This window comes from Gorilla gorilla, chromosome 19 (genome assembly GCF_029281585.2).
Source record: "Gorilla gorilla gorilla isolate KB3781 chromosome 19, NHGRI_mGorGor1-v2.1_pri, whole genome shotgun sequence".
In the NCBI taxonomy this organism is placed as follows: Eukaryota; Metazoa; Chordata; class Mammalia; order Primates; family Hominidae; genus Gorilla; species Gorilla gorilla.
Window position 1 is genome coordinate 17,407,351 of NC_073243.2, and position 18,491 is coordinate 17,425,841.

General features: G+C 42.8%; 1 protein-coding gene across 5 annotated transcripts in view; it reads right to left on the minus strand.

Moving 5' to 3' along the window:
• SMG6 (SMG6 nonsense mediated mRNA decay factor) overlaps positions 1-18,491 on the minus strand; it is a 243,451-nt gene that overhangs the window by 217,097 nt on the left and 7,863 nt on the right. For all 5 annotated transcript variants that reach the window (XM_004058242.5, XM_063700507.1, XM_063700508.1 and 2 more), the window contains 4 exons: positions 15,068-15,174; positions 14,750-14,828; positions 5,805-5,915; positions 4,827-5,039 (listed from right to left, as the gene is read on the minus strand). In XM_004058242.5, the coding sequence (XP_004058290.2) occupies positions 4,827-5,039; positions 5,805-5,915; positions 14,750-14,828; positions 15,068-15,174 (510 nt within the window). The remainder of the gene's footprint in view (positions 1-4,826; positions 5,040-5,804; positions 5,916-14,749; positions 14,829-15,067; positions 15,175-18,491) is intronic.

Below are 18,491 nucleotides of genomic sequence, written 5' to 3' on the forward strand. Positions count from 1 at the left end.
AGACCAGCCTAAGCAACATAAGGAAATCCCATCTCTACAAAACATTTTTAAAAAATTAGCCAGGCATGGTGGTGCATGCTCGCAGTCCCAGCTACTCAGAAGACTAAGGCAGGAGGATCACTTGAGCCCAGGAAATAGAGGCTCCAGTGGGCCGTGACCATGCCACTGCACCCCAGCCTGGGAAACAGAGGGAGGAGATCCTGTCTCTCAAAAAAAAATTTTATAATGCATTTCATGTTTTTACAGGTATGTGCATACACGTATACACTTATAAATGCTTAGAAAAAGGTCTGGAAGGACATCAATCAGTTAACAGTGATGTCTCTGAAGGAAAGAATACAAGTGACTGCCACTTTATATATACTTTTTTTTTTTTTTTTTTTGAGACAAAGTCTCCCTCTGTCGCCCAGGCTGGAGTGCAATGGTGCGATCTTGGCTCACTGCAACCTCCGCCTCCCGGGTTCAAGCGATTCTCTTGCCTCAGCCTCCCGAGTAGCTGGGATTACAGGCAGACACCACTATGCCCGGGTAATTTTTTTGTATTTTTAGTACAGATGGGGTTTCACCATGTTGGCCAGGCTGGTCTCGAACTCCTGACCTCAGGTGATTGGCCCGCTTCGGCCTCCCAAAGTGCTGGCATTACAGGCGTGAGCCACCGTACCCAGCCTAAACTATATATACATTTCTGTTTAATTTTGAGACAATGAATTGTTATTAGTTATGCAACTTGAAAAGTTCCTTTTAAAACAAAATAAATTTGTTCCAGTACTGGAAGTATTGGAAAGAGTGATCATTATAGAAATCCAATTATATCATCCCTCTGCTTAAAATCCTTAGTACTTAAATGACTAATGTTTGACGTGACAGACATTCTAAATACCCTGATTTGATTATTACACATTCTGTGCACGTATAAAAATATCACATGTAGCCCATAAATATGTACAATTATTATATATCAATTTTTAAACATGACCAACACAACTCCAAAAAAATTAAAAGCCCTCAATACCTGACAGCCAAACTTCAAAATATTTATGAAGGACCTGGCCCCTGCTACCTTCTCTAGCCTCATCCCTCGCTGCTCTTCCCCTCATTCGCGTATCAACTAAGATTTATTTAGAATCTTCCATATGCAGACACTGGGGACAAAGAAGTGAACACACTAGATATGACTCTACTCTCACAGGGCCTTCAATCTAGCAAGGGAAAGATCTGCACAAAACTACACTTAAAAGCACTTAAACCAGAAATGTGGTTATTACAAAGGCGAAATGGCCAGTCTCAGGGATCAGGAAACGCTTCCTTGAAAACGTGACATTTAGGCTGAGACCTGAAGGGTAAGAAAGAAAGTGACTGATAAAGGCAGAAATACCAGTGAGAGGTAAGTGTGTTGCGGGCAGAGAGATGTACAACGGCCAGGAGCCAGAAAAGAGCTTGGCTCCTTCAAGGAAGAAGCCAGTGTGGCTGGAATACAGTAACAAAGGAAGAAAAGTATGAAAAGTGTAAGATTTGAAGTAGCAGGAGCCAGATCACGAGGAGCCTAGCGGACTATGTCGAGGATTTTAGACCTGATTGTAAGAGCAAACAGAAATAACTAAACACTTTCAAGAAGGGAGTGGCATGATCAGAAATGGATATTTGGAAGTTCATTCATTTGGGTTACTGTCTAAAATGAAAGGCCAGAAGAGGACCAGGAATAAATCTGAAAAGACCATTATGAACTTCTTTCCATAGTATATGGATTACTGAAATGGTGATAGCTTGAACTACGATGGCAGCAATGAGAAAGGAGAGAAGTGGATGGCTTCAAGTTACGATTAGGAGGTGGACTCAACAGTATCCACCTCCTAATACCAGGTGGTACTGACTGGATGTGGGGACAGAGGAAAGGAACATGTCAAGCATGACTCCAGTCGCTCACAGGAGAACTTCTCACACTCTAAGACTCCAGCCATACTGAACTACTCGCAGTTCCTGAAGCCTCCATGCCTCATCCACATTTTCATGCCTCCACGTAGAAATGCCTTTACGACATCTTTAAGCTGCAAAATGCGGCCTCGCCCCAGCCTTCCCTAACCATGACTGGATTAGATGTTCCAACTGCATGCTCCCACGGCCTCTCATGCTTGCCTTTATCACAGTACTTACCACACGGAACTATAATGACACACCTATGTCTTCCTCACATGACCAAGTACTCTTTGAGGTTAAAAATCATTTTTGGTTATTTTAATTTCTCTATCCTCAATGCTTACTTCTTATCAATGTGTGTGTTCCAAGGAACAGAGAAAGCAAGCTAAGCTCTTGGGACCTGCTGTGAGAGAAAAAAAAGAATATAGGAAGCTAACTTGGGCCTGAGAAAGCAGGTAAAAATGGCAGTGTGGTTTCCTGGCTAGATAAATGAAAAGTTATGAAACTGCAGATTTCTTTTTCTTTTTTTTTTTTTTTTTTTGAGACAAAGTCTGGCTTCTTTGCCCAGGCTGGAGTGCAGTGGCACAATCTCGGCTCACTGCAACCTCTGCCTCCCGGGTTCAAGCAACTCTCCTGCCTCAGCCTCCCAAGTAGCTGGGATTACAGGAGTGCGCTGCCACACCCAGCTAATTTTTTTGCATTTTTAGTAGAGACAGGGTTTCACCATGTTGGCCAGGCTGGTCTCGAACTCCTGACCTTGTGATCTGCTCGCCTCGGCCTCCTAAAGTGCTGGGATTACAGGCGTAAGCCACCGCGTCAGGCCAGAAACTGCAGATTTCTTCGAGGGCTGGTAGCCTAAAATGAAAAGCCCAAACTCAAAGATTTAAATTTAAAGAAAATTAAGGGTAATAGTTACCCAAGGATGATGTACAAACTAAAAATATATAGTTTCATCAATAGTTTAGAAAACAAATTACCACGTTGTAGTCTACCTACAAGAATTTAAAGTTTTTACCAAAAATATATTCATCTATTATTTGTATAATTAGAAATAAAATGGGACAGACATGATACACCTCATGCCTGTAATCCCAGATCTTTGGGAGGCCACGGGAGGACTGCTTGAGGCCAGGAGTTTGAGACCAGCCTGCGCAACAGGGCAAGTCTCCATCTCTACAAAAAATTAGCTGGGTGTGGTGGCATGTGCCTGTAGTCCTAGCAACTCAGGAGGCTGAGGCAGGAAAATCACTGGAACTCAGGATTTCAATCGCATCACTGCACTCTGGCCTGAGCAACAGAGACCGACCCTGTTTTTGATTGTATTCATTTATTTTTTGGAAGGCAGAGTCTCACTCATCACTCAGGCTGCAGTGCAGTGGTGCAGCCTTGACGCTCTTGGGCTCATTCTTGACTTTTTTGAGACAGGGTCTTGCTCTGGCACCTAGGCTGGATCATAGCTCATGACATCCTTGAACTCCTGGACTCAAGCAATCCTCCTGCCTCAGACTCCTGAGTAGCTAGGACTAGAGGCCCACATCACCATGCCCAGCTAATTTTGAAAATTTTTTTATAGAGACAGAAGCCTCGTTTTGTTGACCAGGCTGGTACTGAATTCCTAGGCTCCAGCGATCCTCCTGCCTTGGCCTCCCAAAGTGCTGGGATTACAGATGGGAGCCACCACACCAGACCTTGACTCTTTCTTCTCCCTGAGCTCCCCACGTTCAACCAAGTCTTTTGGATTCTACTGTAATAATATGACTTGTGTCTGTTCACTTCTTCCCACCCCGAAGCCATTTCTTGGTTCAAGTCTTTTTCATATCTCACTTGGAACTACCGCAGCACCCTCCTTGTCTCCTATTTCTAGTCTTACTCTTCTCCAAACATTTTACAAAGCGGCCAGGGTTGTATTTCTGAAGAGCAGATGTTATTCCCCTATTTAAAGCATCCAATAGCTCCCTACTATTTTCAGGATAAAGGTCAAATAATTTATCGTATGACCCTTCAACATCTAGCCCCAGCTTACACCACCCACTGGGTGAATTTTACCCTTAAGGCGCAATGAACCAGCCACTGCAGTTTTCCACCTACCGTGCTCTCTCTCCCCCTGCCCGCCAGCCTCAGCCCTTTGCATATGCTATTTCCTTTGCCTGGGAATCACTTTACCACCTCCCTTTCCTTCTCAAGCTAACTCCTACTTGTTCTTTATACTTCAATTGACCAATGGCTGCTTTGGTCCCATGGCTATGTGCTCTCATATACTGGGTGTGCACCCCAAAAACAGAACTAATTACACTGTTAAGTCTCTTGCGTCCTCCACTAGAATGCACTGAGACAGCAAGAGATCTTGTTCACTGTATCTTTAGTGACTGGCACACTGTCGATAATTACTTACTGAGTCAATGAAGAGGAGAAATCTTCTAAACAAGCCTGTGATTTTTCTACTGTCATTTCTCCTGGCTTAAAGGAAAAAGTCCCCGCCCAAGAGTTATAAGAGGATATCCCACAGAAAGCCCATCACAAATCAGACTAACCAACCTATCCATGCTACTTTAGTTCATTCTCGGAATATAAGGTCAACCAAGAGGAAAAGATAAGTACAAAATCCCACATAGAATCCTAAAGCATCATGTTGATGACGCTGAACAAAAAGCAGCAAAAAAAAAAAAAAAAAAAAAAAAAAATTCTAATCCTACTTTTACTAAATTCTGCAGTGACACATAGTGGTGAGAGAGGGAAGTACATAATAAAGATAAAGGAAGCGTACATGAGAAGGGAAAAGACCATCAGGGAGCCTCAAGTGGTTTGTCTTCCTTGCAATCAGTGGGAAGTATCTGTGCCTCACAGCTGTATGAACCAGAGCACCCAGGCTTACTGAGCTAGTTTGGCTCATTGCATCATTCTCAGGAACTTACATCACTGGGACTCAGGCTGCCCAGCCCATTCTCTTGCTCAGAATCCTTCCCAGACTCAGTGCCCTGGGAAGACCGTGGATGGGATGGATGAATCCAGATCTCCAGGCGAGTGGTGTCATCTCCAACATGCCGGAAAGTAGACTTCTTTCCTTTCCGCCATTGGTCAGGGCTCAGTTCAAATTCCTCATGTTGCTTCTTTTCCATCTGTTCTGCCTATATAACATACAAACACATTAGCTCATGGCCTGGTGTGGTGGCTCACGCCTGTAATCCCAGCACTTAGAGATGCCGAGGCAGGCGGATCACTTGAGGTCAGGAGTTTGAGACCAGCCTGACCAACATAGTGAAACCCTGTCTCTACTAAAAATACAAAATTAGCTGGGTGTGGTGGCGCATATCTGTAATCCTAGCTACTCGGGAGGCTGAGGCATGAGAATCACTTAAATCCGGGAGGCAGAGGTTGCAGTGAGCCAAGATTGCATCATTGCACTCCAGCCTGGGCAACAAGAGCGAAACTCTGTCTCAAAAACAAAAAACACACATGAGCTCAGACTTTCCTGAGACTCAGCTTACAAAGAGAAAAGCCTCACCTCACCGGTATTTATTTGACAATAAAAATACTGTACCACAGTCCCAAAGTAGCAGAGTGTGATCTGCTTTGTCTCATATAGTTATTAATTCTGTAGACTGAAGGCTGTAGAACACGTACATGTACATCCAAGGGCCCCTGAAAGCTCTCCTGAAGATCACAGTTTTGCTCTGCACAGGGGCTGACCAACTACCCACCAGCACAGTCTGATGGGACCATTTAAGGACACTATGAGTCATTCCCTGAGGACACACAGACACTGAGCAATAACTGCACCTTGGATAAACCTCACTGGCTACGATCCTGCCAGTGCGCAGAGCTAGAGCACACCAACACTCAGGGAAATGCACTATTCGAGGAAGGAAGGGTTCTGCCACATCCCCACTCACCTTCCGCTTGGTCTCTTCAAACAAGCTCATGAGACTCTCCTTGGCAGTCAGGATAGGGTTGCTGGCAGCTAAACTGCGCATATAGTAATAGACAGCGTCAAGCTTCCTCCTCTGTGGAAAGAGGCCAAAGACATTCAGTCAACCAATTCTCGTCCTAACTCCAGCAAGAGGGAGCTGACTCAGGAAACCCTACTATCTCTCCCAGTCTGTCTCCCAAACTGAGAGGAATCCCAACAACAAAATCAGAAATGCTATCCACAGGAGGAGCCATTGCAATTACATCACAGATCTCTTCTTGCACAGTATTATATCTTACATGCAGAGGTGCTCCAAGAACCAAGTACTCATAAGGAGAGAAAAGAATAAACAGGTTCCTAAAATATAAACATAAATTACATCTTGTTCTTAGAAAAAGCATGATGCTCAATTCACTTTATATTTCCTGTTCTTATCAGAGAGTCAGTATGCTATAATGAAATCACGAAATTACAAGCCAGACAGACCTTGGTCCAAATACTGGCTAATCCAGGAGTTGACTTGGAAACTTTGGACAAAAGTCTCCAAGATTATTACATTATTATGTAATAATCTTCCTGAGTTCCTATATCCTCAACATTACAATGGGAGTAATAATACCCAATGGAGGAGTATCCTCAGGTTTACAAAGTGTTGTCCACTGGCTCACACTTAACTGCACTTAATCAATGATGTTGCCATTGTTATTGATAATTTTTTAAAATAAATAATTAGTAGCTGAGTTGAACATTTTATGGATATTATTCAAGAAATTCAGCAAGTCTATTTATAAGCAATTAATAGGGAAAAGAAGAAGTAAAGAAACAGGAAGTGGGTCAGAAAGAAGGAAAAAGGAAAACATTGAAACAAAGGCAGAAAGAATATCCAAAAGGCTTTCTCACTTTTTCTCCAACTTCATTTACATTTTCAATGTTTTCCATAACTGTTTCAAAATACATTTAAAATGCTAGCTTCTCTCTCTCCCCAGCGTCTACTCATTCTTCAAAACTCCTATCTTATATTCACCTGGCATGGCTAGAGGTGCAGGTTCTAAGGTCAGTGCCTGAGTCTGAATTAGGTCTTGCATTTATTAGGTATGACACAGCACATTAACCTAGAGAGGTTTCCTTATTTGCAAAATGGAAATGTTTACAACATATGGCTCCCAAAAAGATTAAAATTATATAATGCACATAGTTTAACAGAATATTTGGCACACCATTACAGTTAATTGGTAGCTATTTTTATTATTATTCCAATCCATACTAATTTCTATCTACACTACTCACCTGATTTGAGACTGTATTATATTAATTCTATAAAATATTTTTTCATATGAAAAAATTTCCAAAACAGAGATACAACTTACAATTGGTATCTATTGTTATGTCTTATTTTAATTTGCAGCATTTTTCTTAGTGGAACAGAAGATAATGGTGCATCTAACAATCAATTACATATTTATCAAGTCTAATTTGCATCACTGTCTATACATCTCACTTGTTTTCTCAACACATTTTTTTTTTCAGGGAAGAAAGCAAGTCAATATTTTATCATTCCTGGCATCTAGCAAAGCACTATACACGTGTTGTGTTCTCAATAAATACCTGAGATTCACTGATTGGAAGACAGAATGACTGACTGATTGGAATTGGCAGAAAAGTTGGGAAAATGTTGCTAACAGACAACTAAGATGAGACAGACAGAAAAAAGAGGGATAGAGGAAAAGAACTTGAAGAAAGTGCGAATCTAGGTCAGAGGTCTGTGAAAAAGAAAATTTAATTCAAATGACAAAAAGCCATTGAGAGAATTCAGCACAGTTGCAACATACAAGATCAACACACGAAATTCAGTTACATTTCTATATACTAGCAATGAGCAATCTGAAAAAAAAGAAATTAAGAAAACAATTTCTGGCTAGGCGCAATGGCTCAGGCCTATAATCCCAGCACTTTGGGAGGCAGAGGGAGGAGGCTCACTTGAAGCCAGGAGTTCAGGACCAGCCTTGGCAACGCAGTGAGACCCTCTTTTTTTTTTCTCTTTTTTGAGACGAAGTCTCGCTCTGTCATCCAGGCTGGAGTGCAGTGGCATGATCTCAGCTCACTGCAAACTCCACCTCCCGGATTTGAGCAATTCTCCCGCCTCAGCCTCCCGAGTAGCTGGGACTACAGGTGTGTGCTGCCACACCTGGCTAATTTTTATATTTTTAGTAGAGATGGGGTTTCACCAAGTTAGCCAGGCTGGTCTCGAACTCCTGACCTCAAGTGATCCGCCTGCCTCAGCCTCCCAAAGTGCTGGGATTACAGGGGTCAGCCACCCCACCTGGCCAAGACCCTGTCTAAAAAAATAGAGAGAAAGACAGAGAAAAAAAAGAAAACAATTCCTTTTGCAAAAGCATCAAAAAGAATGACATACTTAGGAATACATTTAACCAAGGAAGTGCAAAACTTATTATACACAGGGTTAAAAGAAATTAAAGAACAAAGTAAATGAAAAGACACCCTGTGTTCATGAATTAGAAGGCTTAATATTTTGAAGATGGAAATACTTCCCAAAGCAATCTACAGATTCAGTGCAACCTTATCAAAATTCCAATGATTTTGCAAAAATGAAAAAGCTGATCCTAAAATCCATAAGTAATTACAAGGGACATCAAATGGCCAAAAAAAAAAAAAAAAACGAAGTTAGGGGACTCACATTTCCCAATTTTTCTTACCACAAACCTACAGTAACTAACACAGCTGTGGTACTGGCATGAGGACTGACATATAAATCAATGGAAGAAAACTGAGAGTTCAGAAAAAACCCACATATAAAGTGACTTTTGACAAGGGAACCAAGACCATTCAATGAAGAAAGAGCAGTCTCTTCAACAAATGGTGCTGAGAGAATGTAATAACCACATGTCAAAGAATGAAGTTGGACCTTTACCTCATACTATATATAAAAATTAACCTAAAATTAATCAAAGGCCTAAATGTAAGAGGTAAAAGTCTAAAACTCTAAGAAGAAAACGTAGAGGTAAATTTTCTAAACCTTGGATTTGGTAATGGTTTCATAGCTATGACATCAAAAGTGAAAGGAACAAAAGAAAAAAAGATAAACTGGACTTCAGCAAAATTAAAAAACACTTGTGCATCGAAAGATATTCTCAACAGAATGAAAAGACAATCCACAAAATGGAAGAAAATGTTTGCAAATTATGTATCTAATAAAGGTCTAGCATCCAGAATATATAAAGAATTCATACATCTTGACAACACAAAAGATAAAATAATTTTTTTTTTTTTTGAGACAGAGTCTCGCTCTTTCGCCCAGGCTGGAGTGCAGTGGCGTTATCTAGGCTCACTGCAAGCTCCACCTCTCGGGTTCATGCCATTCTCCTGCCTCAGCCTTCCCAGTAGCTGGGACTACAGGCGCCTGCCACCGCACCTGGCTAATTTTTTGTATTTTTAGTAGAGACGGGGTTTCACCGTGGTCTCAATCTCTTGACATCGTGATCCGCCCGCCTCGGCCTTCCAAAGTGCTGGGATTACAGGCGTGAGCCACTGTGCCCGGCTAAAATAACAATTTTTAAATGGACAAAGGACTTGAATAGACATTTCTCCAAAGATGATATGCAAATGACCAATGTGCATATGAAAAAATGCTAATCATTAGGGAAACATAAATTAAAACCATAATGTGATATCACCTCACCACCACTATGATGGCTACTATCAGAAATGCAGAAAATAACAAGTGTTGGCAAGAAAGTGGAGAAATCAGAAGCCTTGCATGCTGTTGGTTGGAATGTAAAATGGTGTAGCTGCTATGGAAAACAACATGGTTGTTCTAAAAACCTAAAATCAGAATTACCATATGATCTAGTAATTCGTTTTCTGGGTATGTACCCAGAAGAACTGGAAGCAGGGTCTTGAAGAGATTTTATTTGAACACCCAATAAAATAGCCACAGATGAAAGCAATCCAAGTATCCATCAATGGGTGAATGTACATATACAATGTGGTATATATACACAATGAAATATAATTCACCCTCCAAAAGGAGGAAATTCTGACACATGCTACAACATGGATGAACCTTGAGGACCTAAGCTAAGTGAAATAAGCCAGTCACAAAAGGACAAATACTGTACAATTCCACTTACATGAGGTACCTAGAGTAGCCAAATTCACAGTGACAGCAGAAGGGTAGTTGCAGAGGTTGTGGGAAGAGAGAAGTGGGAGCTGTTATTTAATAGATATGGAGTTTCAGTTTTGTAAAATGAAGAGCATTCTGGAGATTGGTTACACTACAATATGAATGTACTTAATGCTACTGAAGCTACACTTAAAAATGGGTAAGACAGGCAGGGCACTGTGGCTCACGCCTGTAATCCCAGCACTTTCGTAGGCCAAGGTGGGCGGATCACCTGAGGTCTGGAGTTCGAGACCAGCCTGGCCAACATGGCGAAACCCCATCTGCATTAAAAATACAAAAATTAGCCAGGCGTGGTGGTATAAGCCTGTGGTCCCAGCTACTCAGGAAGCTGAGAAAGGAGAATCACTTGAACCCGGGAGGTGGAGGTTACAGTGAGCCAAGATCGTGCCACTGCACTCCAGCCTGGGCCACAAAGCGAGACTCCATCACAAAAAAAAAGAAAAAGAGCAAGACAGCCCAGGAGCGGTGGCTCATGCCTGTAATCCCAGCACTTTGGGAGGCTGAGGCAGGTGGCTAGCTTGAAGTCAGGAGTTCAAGACCAGCCTGAGCAACATAGTGAAACCAAATCTCTACTAAAAATACAAAAAATGTAGCCAAGTGGGGTGGCATGCGCCTGTGGTCCCAGTTACTTGGGAGGCTGGGGTAGGAGGATCACTTGAGCCTGGGAGGCAGAGGTTGTAGTGAGCCAAGATCAGGCCACTGCACTCCAGCCTGGGTGACAGAGACCTTCTCTCAATTTAAAAAAAAAAAAAAGTGGGTAAGATAGGCAGGGCTGGTGGCTCACACCTGTATCCTAGCACTTTGAGAGGCTGAGGTGGGCAGATCACTTAGGAGCTCAGGACCAGCCTGGATAACATGGCGAAATCCCGTCTCTACAAAAAATACAAAAATTAGCCAGGCGTGAGCAGCTGGGCGCGGTGGCTCACGCCTGTAATCCCAACACTTTGGGAGGCTGAGGTGGGCGGATCACGAGGTCAGGAGATTGAGACCATCCTGGCTAACACAGCGAAACCCCGTCTCTACTAAAAATACAAAAAATTAACCGGGTGTGGTGGAGGGCGCCCGTAGTCCCAGCTACTCGGGAGGCTGAGGCAGGAGAATGGCGTGAACCTGGGAGGCGGAGCTCGCAGTGAGCCGAGATTGCGCCACTGCACTCCAGCCTGGGCAACAGAGTGAGACTCTGTCTCAAAAAAAAAAAAAAAAAAAAAAAAAAATTAGCCGGGTGTGGTGGCGGGCACCTGTAGTTGCAGCTATCTGGGGGGCTGAGGCAGAAGAATAGCTTGAACCTGGGAGGTTGAGGCTGCAGTGAGCTGAGGTCATGCCACTGTATTCCAGCCTGGGTGACAAAGTGAGACCCTGCCTCAAAAAAAAAAAAAAAAAAAAAAAAAAAAAAATTAAGTGACTGGGAGCAGTGACTCATGCCTGTAATCTCAGCAGTTTGGAAGGCCAACGCAAGAGGATCACTTGAGGCCAGGAGTTCCAAGACCTGCCTGGGCAACGGAGTGAGATCCTGTCTATACAAAAAATCAAAATATTACCTGGGTATGATGGTGTGTGCCTGTAGTCCCAGCTAATCAGGAGGCTAAGGCAGGAGGATCACTTGAGCCCAGGAGGTCGAGACTGCAGTGAGCTATGATTGTGTCACTGCACTCCAGCCTAGGTGACAGAGTGCGATCCTATCTCTTAAATATATACACACACATATATATGCGGGTAAGAGGATAAATTCTATGAGTATTTTACAATTAAAATTTTTAAACTGCCAGGTGCGATGGCTCACACATATAATCCCAGTGTGAGGCTGAGGTAGGTGGATCACTTGAGGTCACGAGTTCAAGACCAGCCTGGCCAACATGGTGAAACCCCATCTCTACTAAAAATACAAAAAAATTACCAGCTGCTGGTGGTGTGCACCTGTAATCCCAGCTACCCTGGAGGATGAGGCAGGAGAATAGCTTGAACTCAGGAGGCGGAGGTTACAGTAAGCCGAGACTACTGCAGCACTGCACTCCGGCCTGCGCAACAAAGCGAGGCTCCATCTCAAAAAAAAATAATTATTATTTTATACATATATATATGTAATTAAAATTTTTCTCAATGAGCAGTGAAATAGATATTTCTCCCAATAGCAAATCAGCACATGAAAAGATGCACATCATTAGTTGCTAGGAGAATCCAATAAAAAACCACAATGAGTTATCACTTAATACTCACTAGGTTTGTGGATACCAACAAACTGATTCTAAAGTTTACATGGGAAGGCAAAAGATCCAGAATAGCCAATACAATACTGAAAAACAAAGGTGGAAGACTGACACTACTGAACTTCAAGACATAAATAAAGTTACAGGAACCAAGACAGTGTGGTACTGACCAAAGAACAGAGAAATAGATCAACGGAGAGGCCAGAAATAAACTCATGCAAATATAGTCAGCTGGTCTTTGACAAAGGAGCAAAGGCAATTCGATGGTGAAAGGACAGTCATTTCAACAAATGGTGCTAGAACAACTGTATATCTACCTGCATCAATAAATCTATACACGAGCCTTACACTTTTCACAAAAATTAACTCAAAATGTATTACAGACCTAAATGTAAAACACAAAACTATACAACTGCTAGAAAATAACACAACATTAAGCTAGCCGTGGGTTTGAAGACAACTTCTTAAATAAAACACCAGAAGCATAACCCATGAAAGAAATAACTGGTAAGATGGATTTCATTAAAATGTAAAACTTCTGCTCTGCAAAAGACACTGCTGAAGAATGCGAAGACAAGCCACAGTCTGGAAGAAAATAGATGCAAAACACACACCTGATAAAGGACTTGTAACCAAAATATACAAAGAACTCTTAAATAAGGGAAAAAACTCAATTTTAAAAATGGGCAAAAAAGTGGGGGGGGGGGGGGCGCCAAAAGATCTGAACACCTCACTGAATAAGATATGTAGATAGCAAGCATATGAAAAGACGCTCAACATCGTGTATCATTAGAGAACTGCAAAAAGTCATACATTATATGATCCCATTTATGTGAGACATCCAGAACAGGTAAAGACAGAGACAGAAATCAGACTAATGGTTGTCAGCGGCTGAGGGGAGGGAGGGATGGAAAGCGTAAGTATCAGGTCTCCTTTGGAGTGATGAAAATGTTCTGACACATGGCCAGGTGCGGTGGGTCACGCCTGTAATCCCAGCACCTTGGGAGGCCGAGGCGGGCGGATCACGAGGTCAGGAGATCAAGACCATCCTGGCTAACACAATGAAACCCTGTCTCTACTAAAAATACAAAAAATTAGCCGGGCATGGTCACACAATGAAACCCCGTCTCTACTAAAAATACAAAAAATTAGCCGGGCATGGTGGCAGGCACCTGTAGTCCCAGCTACTCAGGAGGCTGAGGCAGGAGAATGGCGTGAACCCGGGAGGCAGAGCTTGCAGTGAGCCGAGATTGTGCCGCTGCACTCCAGCCTGGGCGAAAGAGCAAGACTCTGTCTCAAAAAAAAAAAAAAAAAAAAGGAAAATGTTCTGACACTAGATAAAGGTGACGGTTAATTGTATTTTCTTATTAACAGTTCATTCAATGATTACAAAGAAGGAATAAGGAAAAGACGGATATAGAGAAAAAGGGAAGAAAAAATAATGCTGCAAAGAGGGGCGGGAAAAAAAAATCACATAAACCCGTCACAGAGAATAAGACAGAGGTAAAAACAGGAGAGAAAGAGTCAACAAATTTTGAAAGAAGTGTTTCAGTAAACCACATTACTTAATCAACTATTTCAATCCATAATTATTAAGAATTTTCTTGGGAGGCTGAGGCTGGAGGATCACTTCGGCCCAGGCATTTTGAGGCCAGCCTGGGCAACAAACCAATACCCCGTCTCTACAGAAAAATACTTTTTGTTTTCTGGGTGCAGTAGTGTGTGCCTGCAGTCCCAGTTACTTGGGAGGCTGAGGCAGGAGGATCACCTAAGCCAGTAGTTTGTGTCACTGCACTCCAGCCTGGGTGACAGAGCAAGACCCTGCCTCTCTAAAAAAAAAAAAAAAAAAGACAATTTTCTCCTTGCTAATGAGCATCTTATTTGTTTCTTACGATGGAACCTCTGGTACCTACCACTGGTCCCCACTTTCCCCCTTGAATTGAGCTTTCTCCCTAGGAGCTCTCTCAGCTCCCAAGGCCCGCTTCTCCATTACAGACATATTTAGAGCACAGTGATTAGACCTAGGGAGGTACAACCTGGTGCTTACCGTGCTTCTGCTAAGGAGGCACCTCAGATAAAAAGTTAAAAGAAGTAACAGGGTCTAGGGAAAGGAAGCAAAGATCTGACTACTTAGAGCTAGGGGAAAACTTTAAGGGAGAGAAGTAAGCCTTATTTTTCATCTAGAATGAGTTGCCTAGTTCAACAGAAGGGGAAGAGAATCAAGACAAAATTCAGAGCGGAAGCTCTGGTCAGAAACAAAGAATGGTGTTTAGCTGGAGCATGAGCATTCCCTCAGGAATTTAAGTGCAGTGGTAAGTGGATAGATGAAGTACAGAGTTAAGTGAAGTGAGGAATCCCTGACAACTTAATTCTGAGAGTAACCGTAACAAAAGGAGTTTGAGGGGATATTCTTTGGGCTACAGTGATGAGATGAAATGAAGCTCCAGGAACTGATATTATCAAACTCCATATTGTAAGATACTTCCTGCAAAGCACTTTTCCCCTGTCCACAGGATTTCTTACCGTATACACTGCCAGCAAAGCCAACTGGTTATAGGGGCGCCCATTCTTGGGAGCAATGTGCTGGGCCTTCAGGTACCAACTAGAACAGAAAAACAGTAAGAAAATGCTAGTTCCAGATTAGCTTTTTCCCAATTCATCCTGATAGCCCTAATACTTAAAACATAAAGTAGAGTGTTAGATGTAACCCTGGAGGGGTAAGGCATGACTATAGGGACCAATAGGGACACCTGTACAACACCCATATGGCCTACTGCTCTTAGTAAGGCTTAGCTTAGAGCCACATAGGGAAGAGAAATAACGAAGTAGAGTTAAAAGTACCTGCGTGCTTTCCCATAATTCGCTGTATCACTGGCTTGCTCCCGGTACCTAGCAATATCTCCTTGGCATATCATGCATCGCTGGGCACTGATCAAGGCATATTTTACCTTCAGGAAAAACAATCAGTTAGTAGAAAAGCCAAGAAACACTAACTTCAACCCTCAAAGGACAGGGATGGGGTGAAAATGACAATGTAGCACTCGTAAGGCACTAGCGGTCCTCAACAAAGTATAAAGTTTTTAGCCTAAACCTGACTACCAAAAAAACACAACAAACTATAAAGTTTTCAGCCTAAACCTGACTACCAAAAAAACAGTCAGCAGTGTGATACAAAATTTAGTGAGAAAGAGAGAGGGTGATTCTTGAGTCCCAGGCAAATGAAAGAAAATATTTTGATATTAGTAGTCAGGAGACCTGACTCTACGGAACAGTGTTGGATCTCAAGGAAGTCTTTGAGATGCTCTGGGACTCAGTTTCTTCACCTGAATGTAAAAATAACTACTCTATAGGGTAACTGGAGGAAATAAATGTAAAAATATTTTATAAACTATAAAGAGACAAACAAATATGAAGACAATTGTTTACTCTGTTCTTTTTTTTCCCCTTAATAATTTCTGAGACAGAGTCTCACTCTGTTGCCCAGGCTGGAGTGCAGTGGCGCAATCTCGGCTCACTGCAACCTCCACCTCCTGAGCTCAAGCGATTCTCGTGCCTCAGCCTCCTGAGTAACTGGGATGATAGGCATGCGCCACCATGCCTGGCTAATTTTATTTTTAATAGAGACAGGGTTTCGCCATGTTGCCCAGGCTGGTCTCAAACTCCTGGCCTCAAGTGATCCATCTGCCTGCCTCAGCATCCCAAAGTGCTGGGATTACAGGCGTGAGCCATCACGCCCACCCACTTTTTTTGCCATCATTATAGTCTTTCTTCAAACTGTTAACATCACTGAATTGTACCACGGCATTACATTACCTTCACCTAAAACAATGAATCGTCCTTTATCAAACATTAACAACATGCCACACACTGTGCAGTACTATGTGTTTTCTCACTGATTGGCTTGGCATCTGTCACTCAGAAAACAGAGTAAACCAATCCCAAGACATGTGCCCACCAAAATATCTCCCTAAGGAACACCACTTCACAGCACACAATATAATTCCACTCCACTCCACACAAAAGCAATTAACATATCACTGAATAAAGAACAAAGCTTCATTGAGAAGAAGATACTGACCCCTCAGCAAGGCACACTCCCCAAGCGGAATAGCTACTGCACATTAACCTCCTACCTAGCACATAACTCAAATTTCTACCTCAGCAAAGTTATAATCACTACATATCACATACCCTCTAAGTCCTAACTGTTCCACAAATTCTATGAATGAACATCCCCAAAGGTGTTAAGAATCCTCCGTATTTAACTGATAAAGCACAAAGAGAACTGATTATGCCTCCATACTACATCCACTTTGTCATGTTGGTAAGAGAGAAAAACAAAACAAAACAAAACAAATTCTTTCAAAGGCTCTCCGTCATCCTCAGCATGAAGTCCTGGACGACTGAGCCTCTGCTTACCTCATCAGCACCATATTCCCAGTCACTTTCTGTACCTCAGTCAGACCAGACTCCTCAGCTCCCCTAACACACCACGCTGTTTTCCACTTCAGGGCCTTTAAGTATATTGTCCTCTTCCCCTAAAATGCTCCTCTCCTTGCATCTACACATACACCTTCACCTGGCTGATGCTTTCGGCCTTCAGCGTTAGTTTAACTATGATTTTCTCAGTCTCACAGGATTCTTTAAAACTAGGTTAACCCTTTACAGTATACACCCCCAACATCCTTGGCAAAAGTCACTCCATCAGCAATTACTCATCCAAAGTCTGTACTTACCCTCAATCAAACACTAAACTCCAAGAAACAGGAGCACGGTTTTTTTTCAATCTGCACTGAATTGCCTCTGCCTAAAATACCACCAAGCATGTAAGAGGAACTCAATAAACACTTTTTTTTTTTTTTTGAGATAGAGTCTCACTTTGTTGCCCAGGCTAGAGTGCAATAACGCAGTCTTGGCTCACTGCAACCACTGCCTCCTGGTTTTTAAGTGATTCTCCGGTCTCAGCCTCCTGAGTAGCTGGAATTACAGGCATGCACCACCACACCCAGCTAATTTTTGTATTTTTAGTAGAGATGGGGTTTCGCCATGTTGGGCCAGGCTGGTCTCAAACTCCTGACCTCAGGTGATCTGCCTGCCTTGGCCTCCCAAAGGGCTGGGATTAAGGAGTGAGCCACTGCGCCCAGCCAAAAACATCTGTCCATCAGTAAGAAAGTGTGTATGGGGCCGGGCGCGGTGGCTCACGCCTGTAATCCCAGCACTTTGGGAGGCCGAGGCGGGCGGATCACGAGGTCAGGAGATCGAGACCATCCTGGCTAACATGGTGAAACCCCGTCTCTACTAAAAATACAAAAAATTAGCCGGGCGTGGTGGCGGGCGCCTGTAGTCCCAGCTACTCGGGAGGCTGAGGCAGGAGAATGGCGTGAACCTGGGAGGCGGAGCTTGCAGTGAGCTGAGATTGCGCCACTGCACTCCAGCCTGGGCGACAGAGCCAGACTCCGTCTCAACAAAAAAAAAAGAAAGTGTGTATGTAGTAGAAGGAGCAAAAAGGCAAGAGGAAGTCTCTGCTCCATAAATCACGCTGCTTTCTCTAATGCATCTCTAACTGCTTCCTAAATATGCTCAACTTTCCAATCTTAAAACAAAAACTGGCCAGGCGTGGTACAGACAAAAAAACGAAAAACAAAGAACAAAAAACCTTCTCTTAGAACCCTATGTTCTTTTAGCTGTCTTCCCTCCTTGTCTTCGCAGCCAAGATGCTTAAAAGAATGGTCTATATTACTCTCTGGCAATCTCTACTGCTTTATCTCTCTTCACTACTATCTGGCTTCCAGTTTCCCCAACTAAATTTACTCTTGATAAGTTCATCGAATCCAACTGACACTTTTTAGTAATCTTAACATTTGACAGCTCCATTGCACTTGACAATTTTACCTACCCCCACCTTGAAATGTAACCCCCGTTTCTGGCCAGCCTTCCCAGTACCCCAACTTTTGCTTCAACCACCACCTGTATCATGATGACTCATGAATCTATACCACCAGCCCCGCTTTCTCCTGACCTCCAGAGAGACCACAATATTCACTTGTTCACTTTCAAGTTCCTGTAACACACACACCTCCACATCAGCATATCCAAACCTGAACCAATCTCTTTCCTTTGCAGCCACTCCCCTGGACTACCAGCTGGGAGATGATTCAGACTCTTCATGCCTCCAATCTCATCCCTCACACCAAATCAGTCAACAATTCCATTCTATTTCCTTTCTTTCTTTCCAATCTGTCTTCTCTTTCCCATCTCCACGACC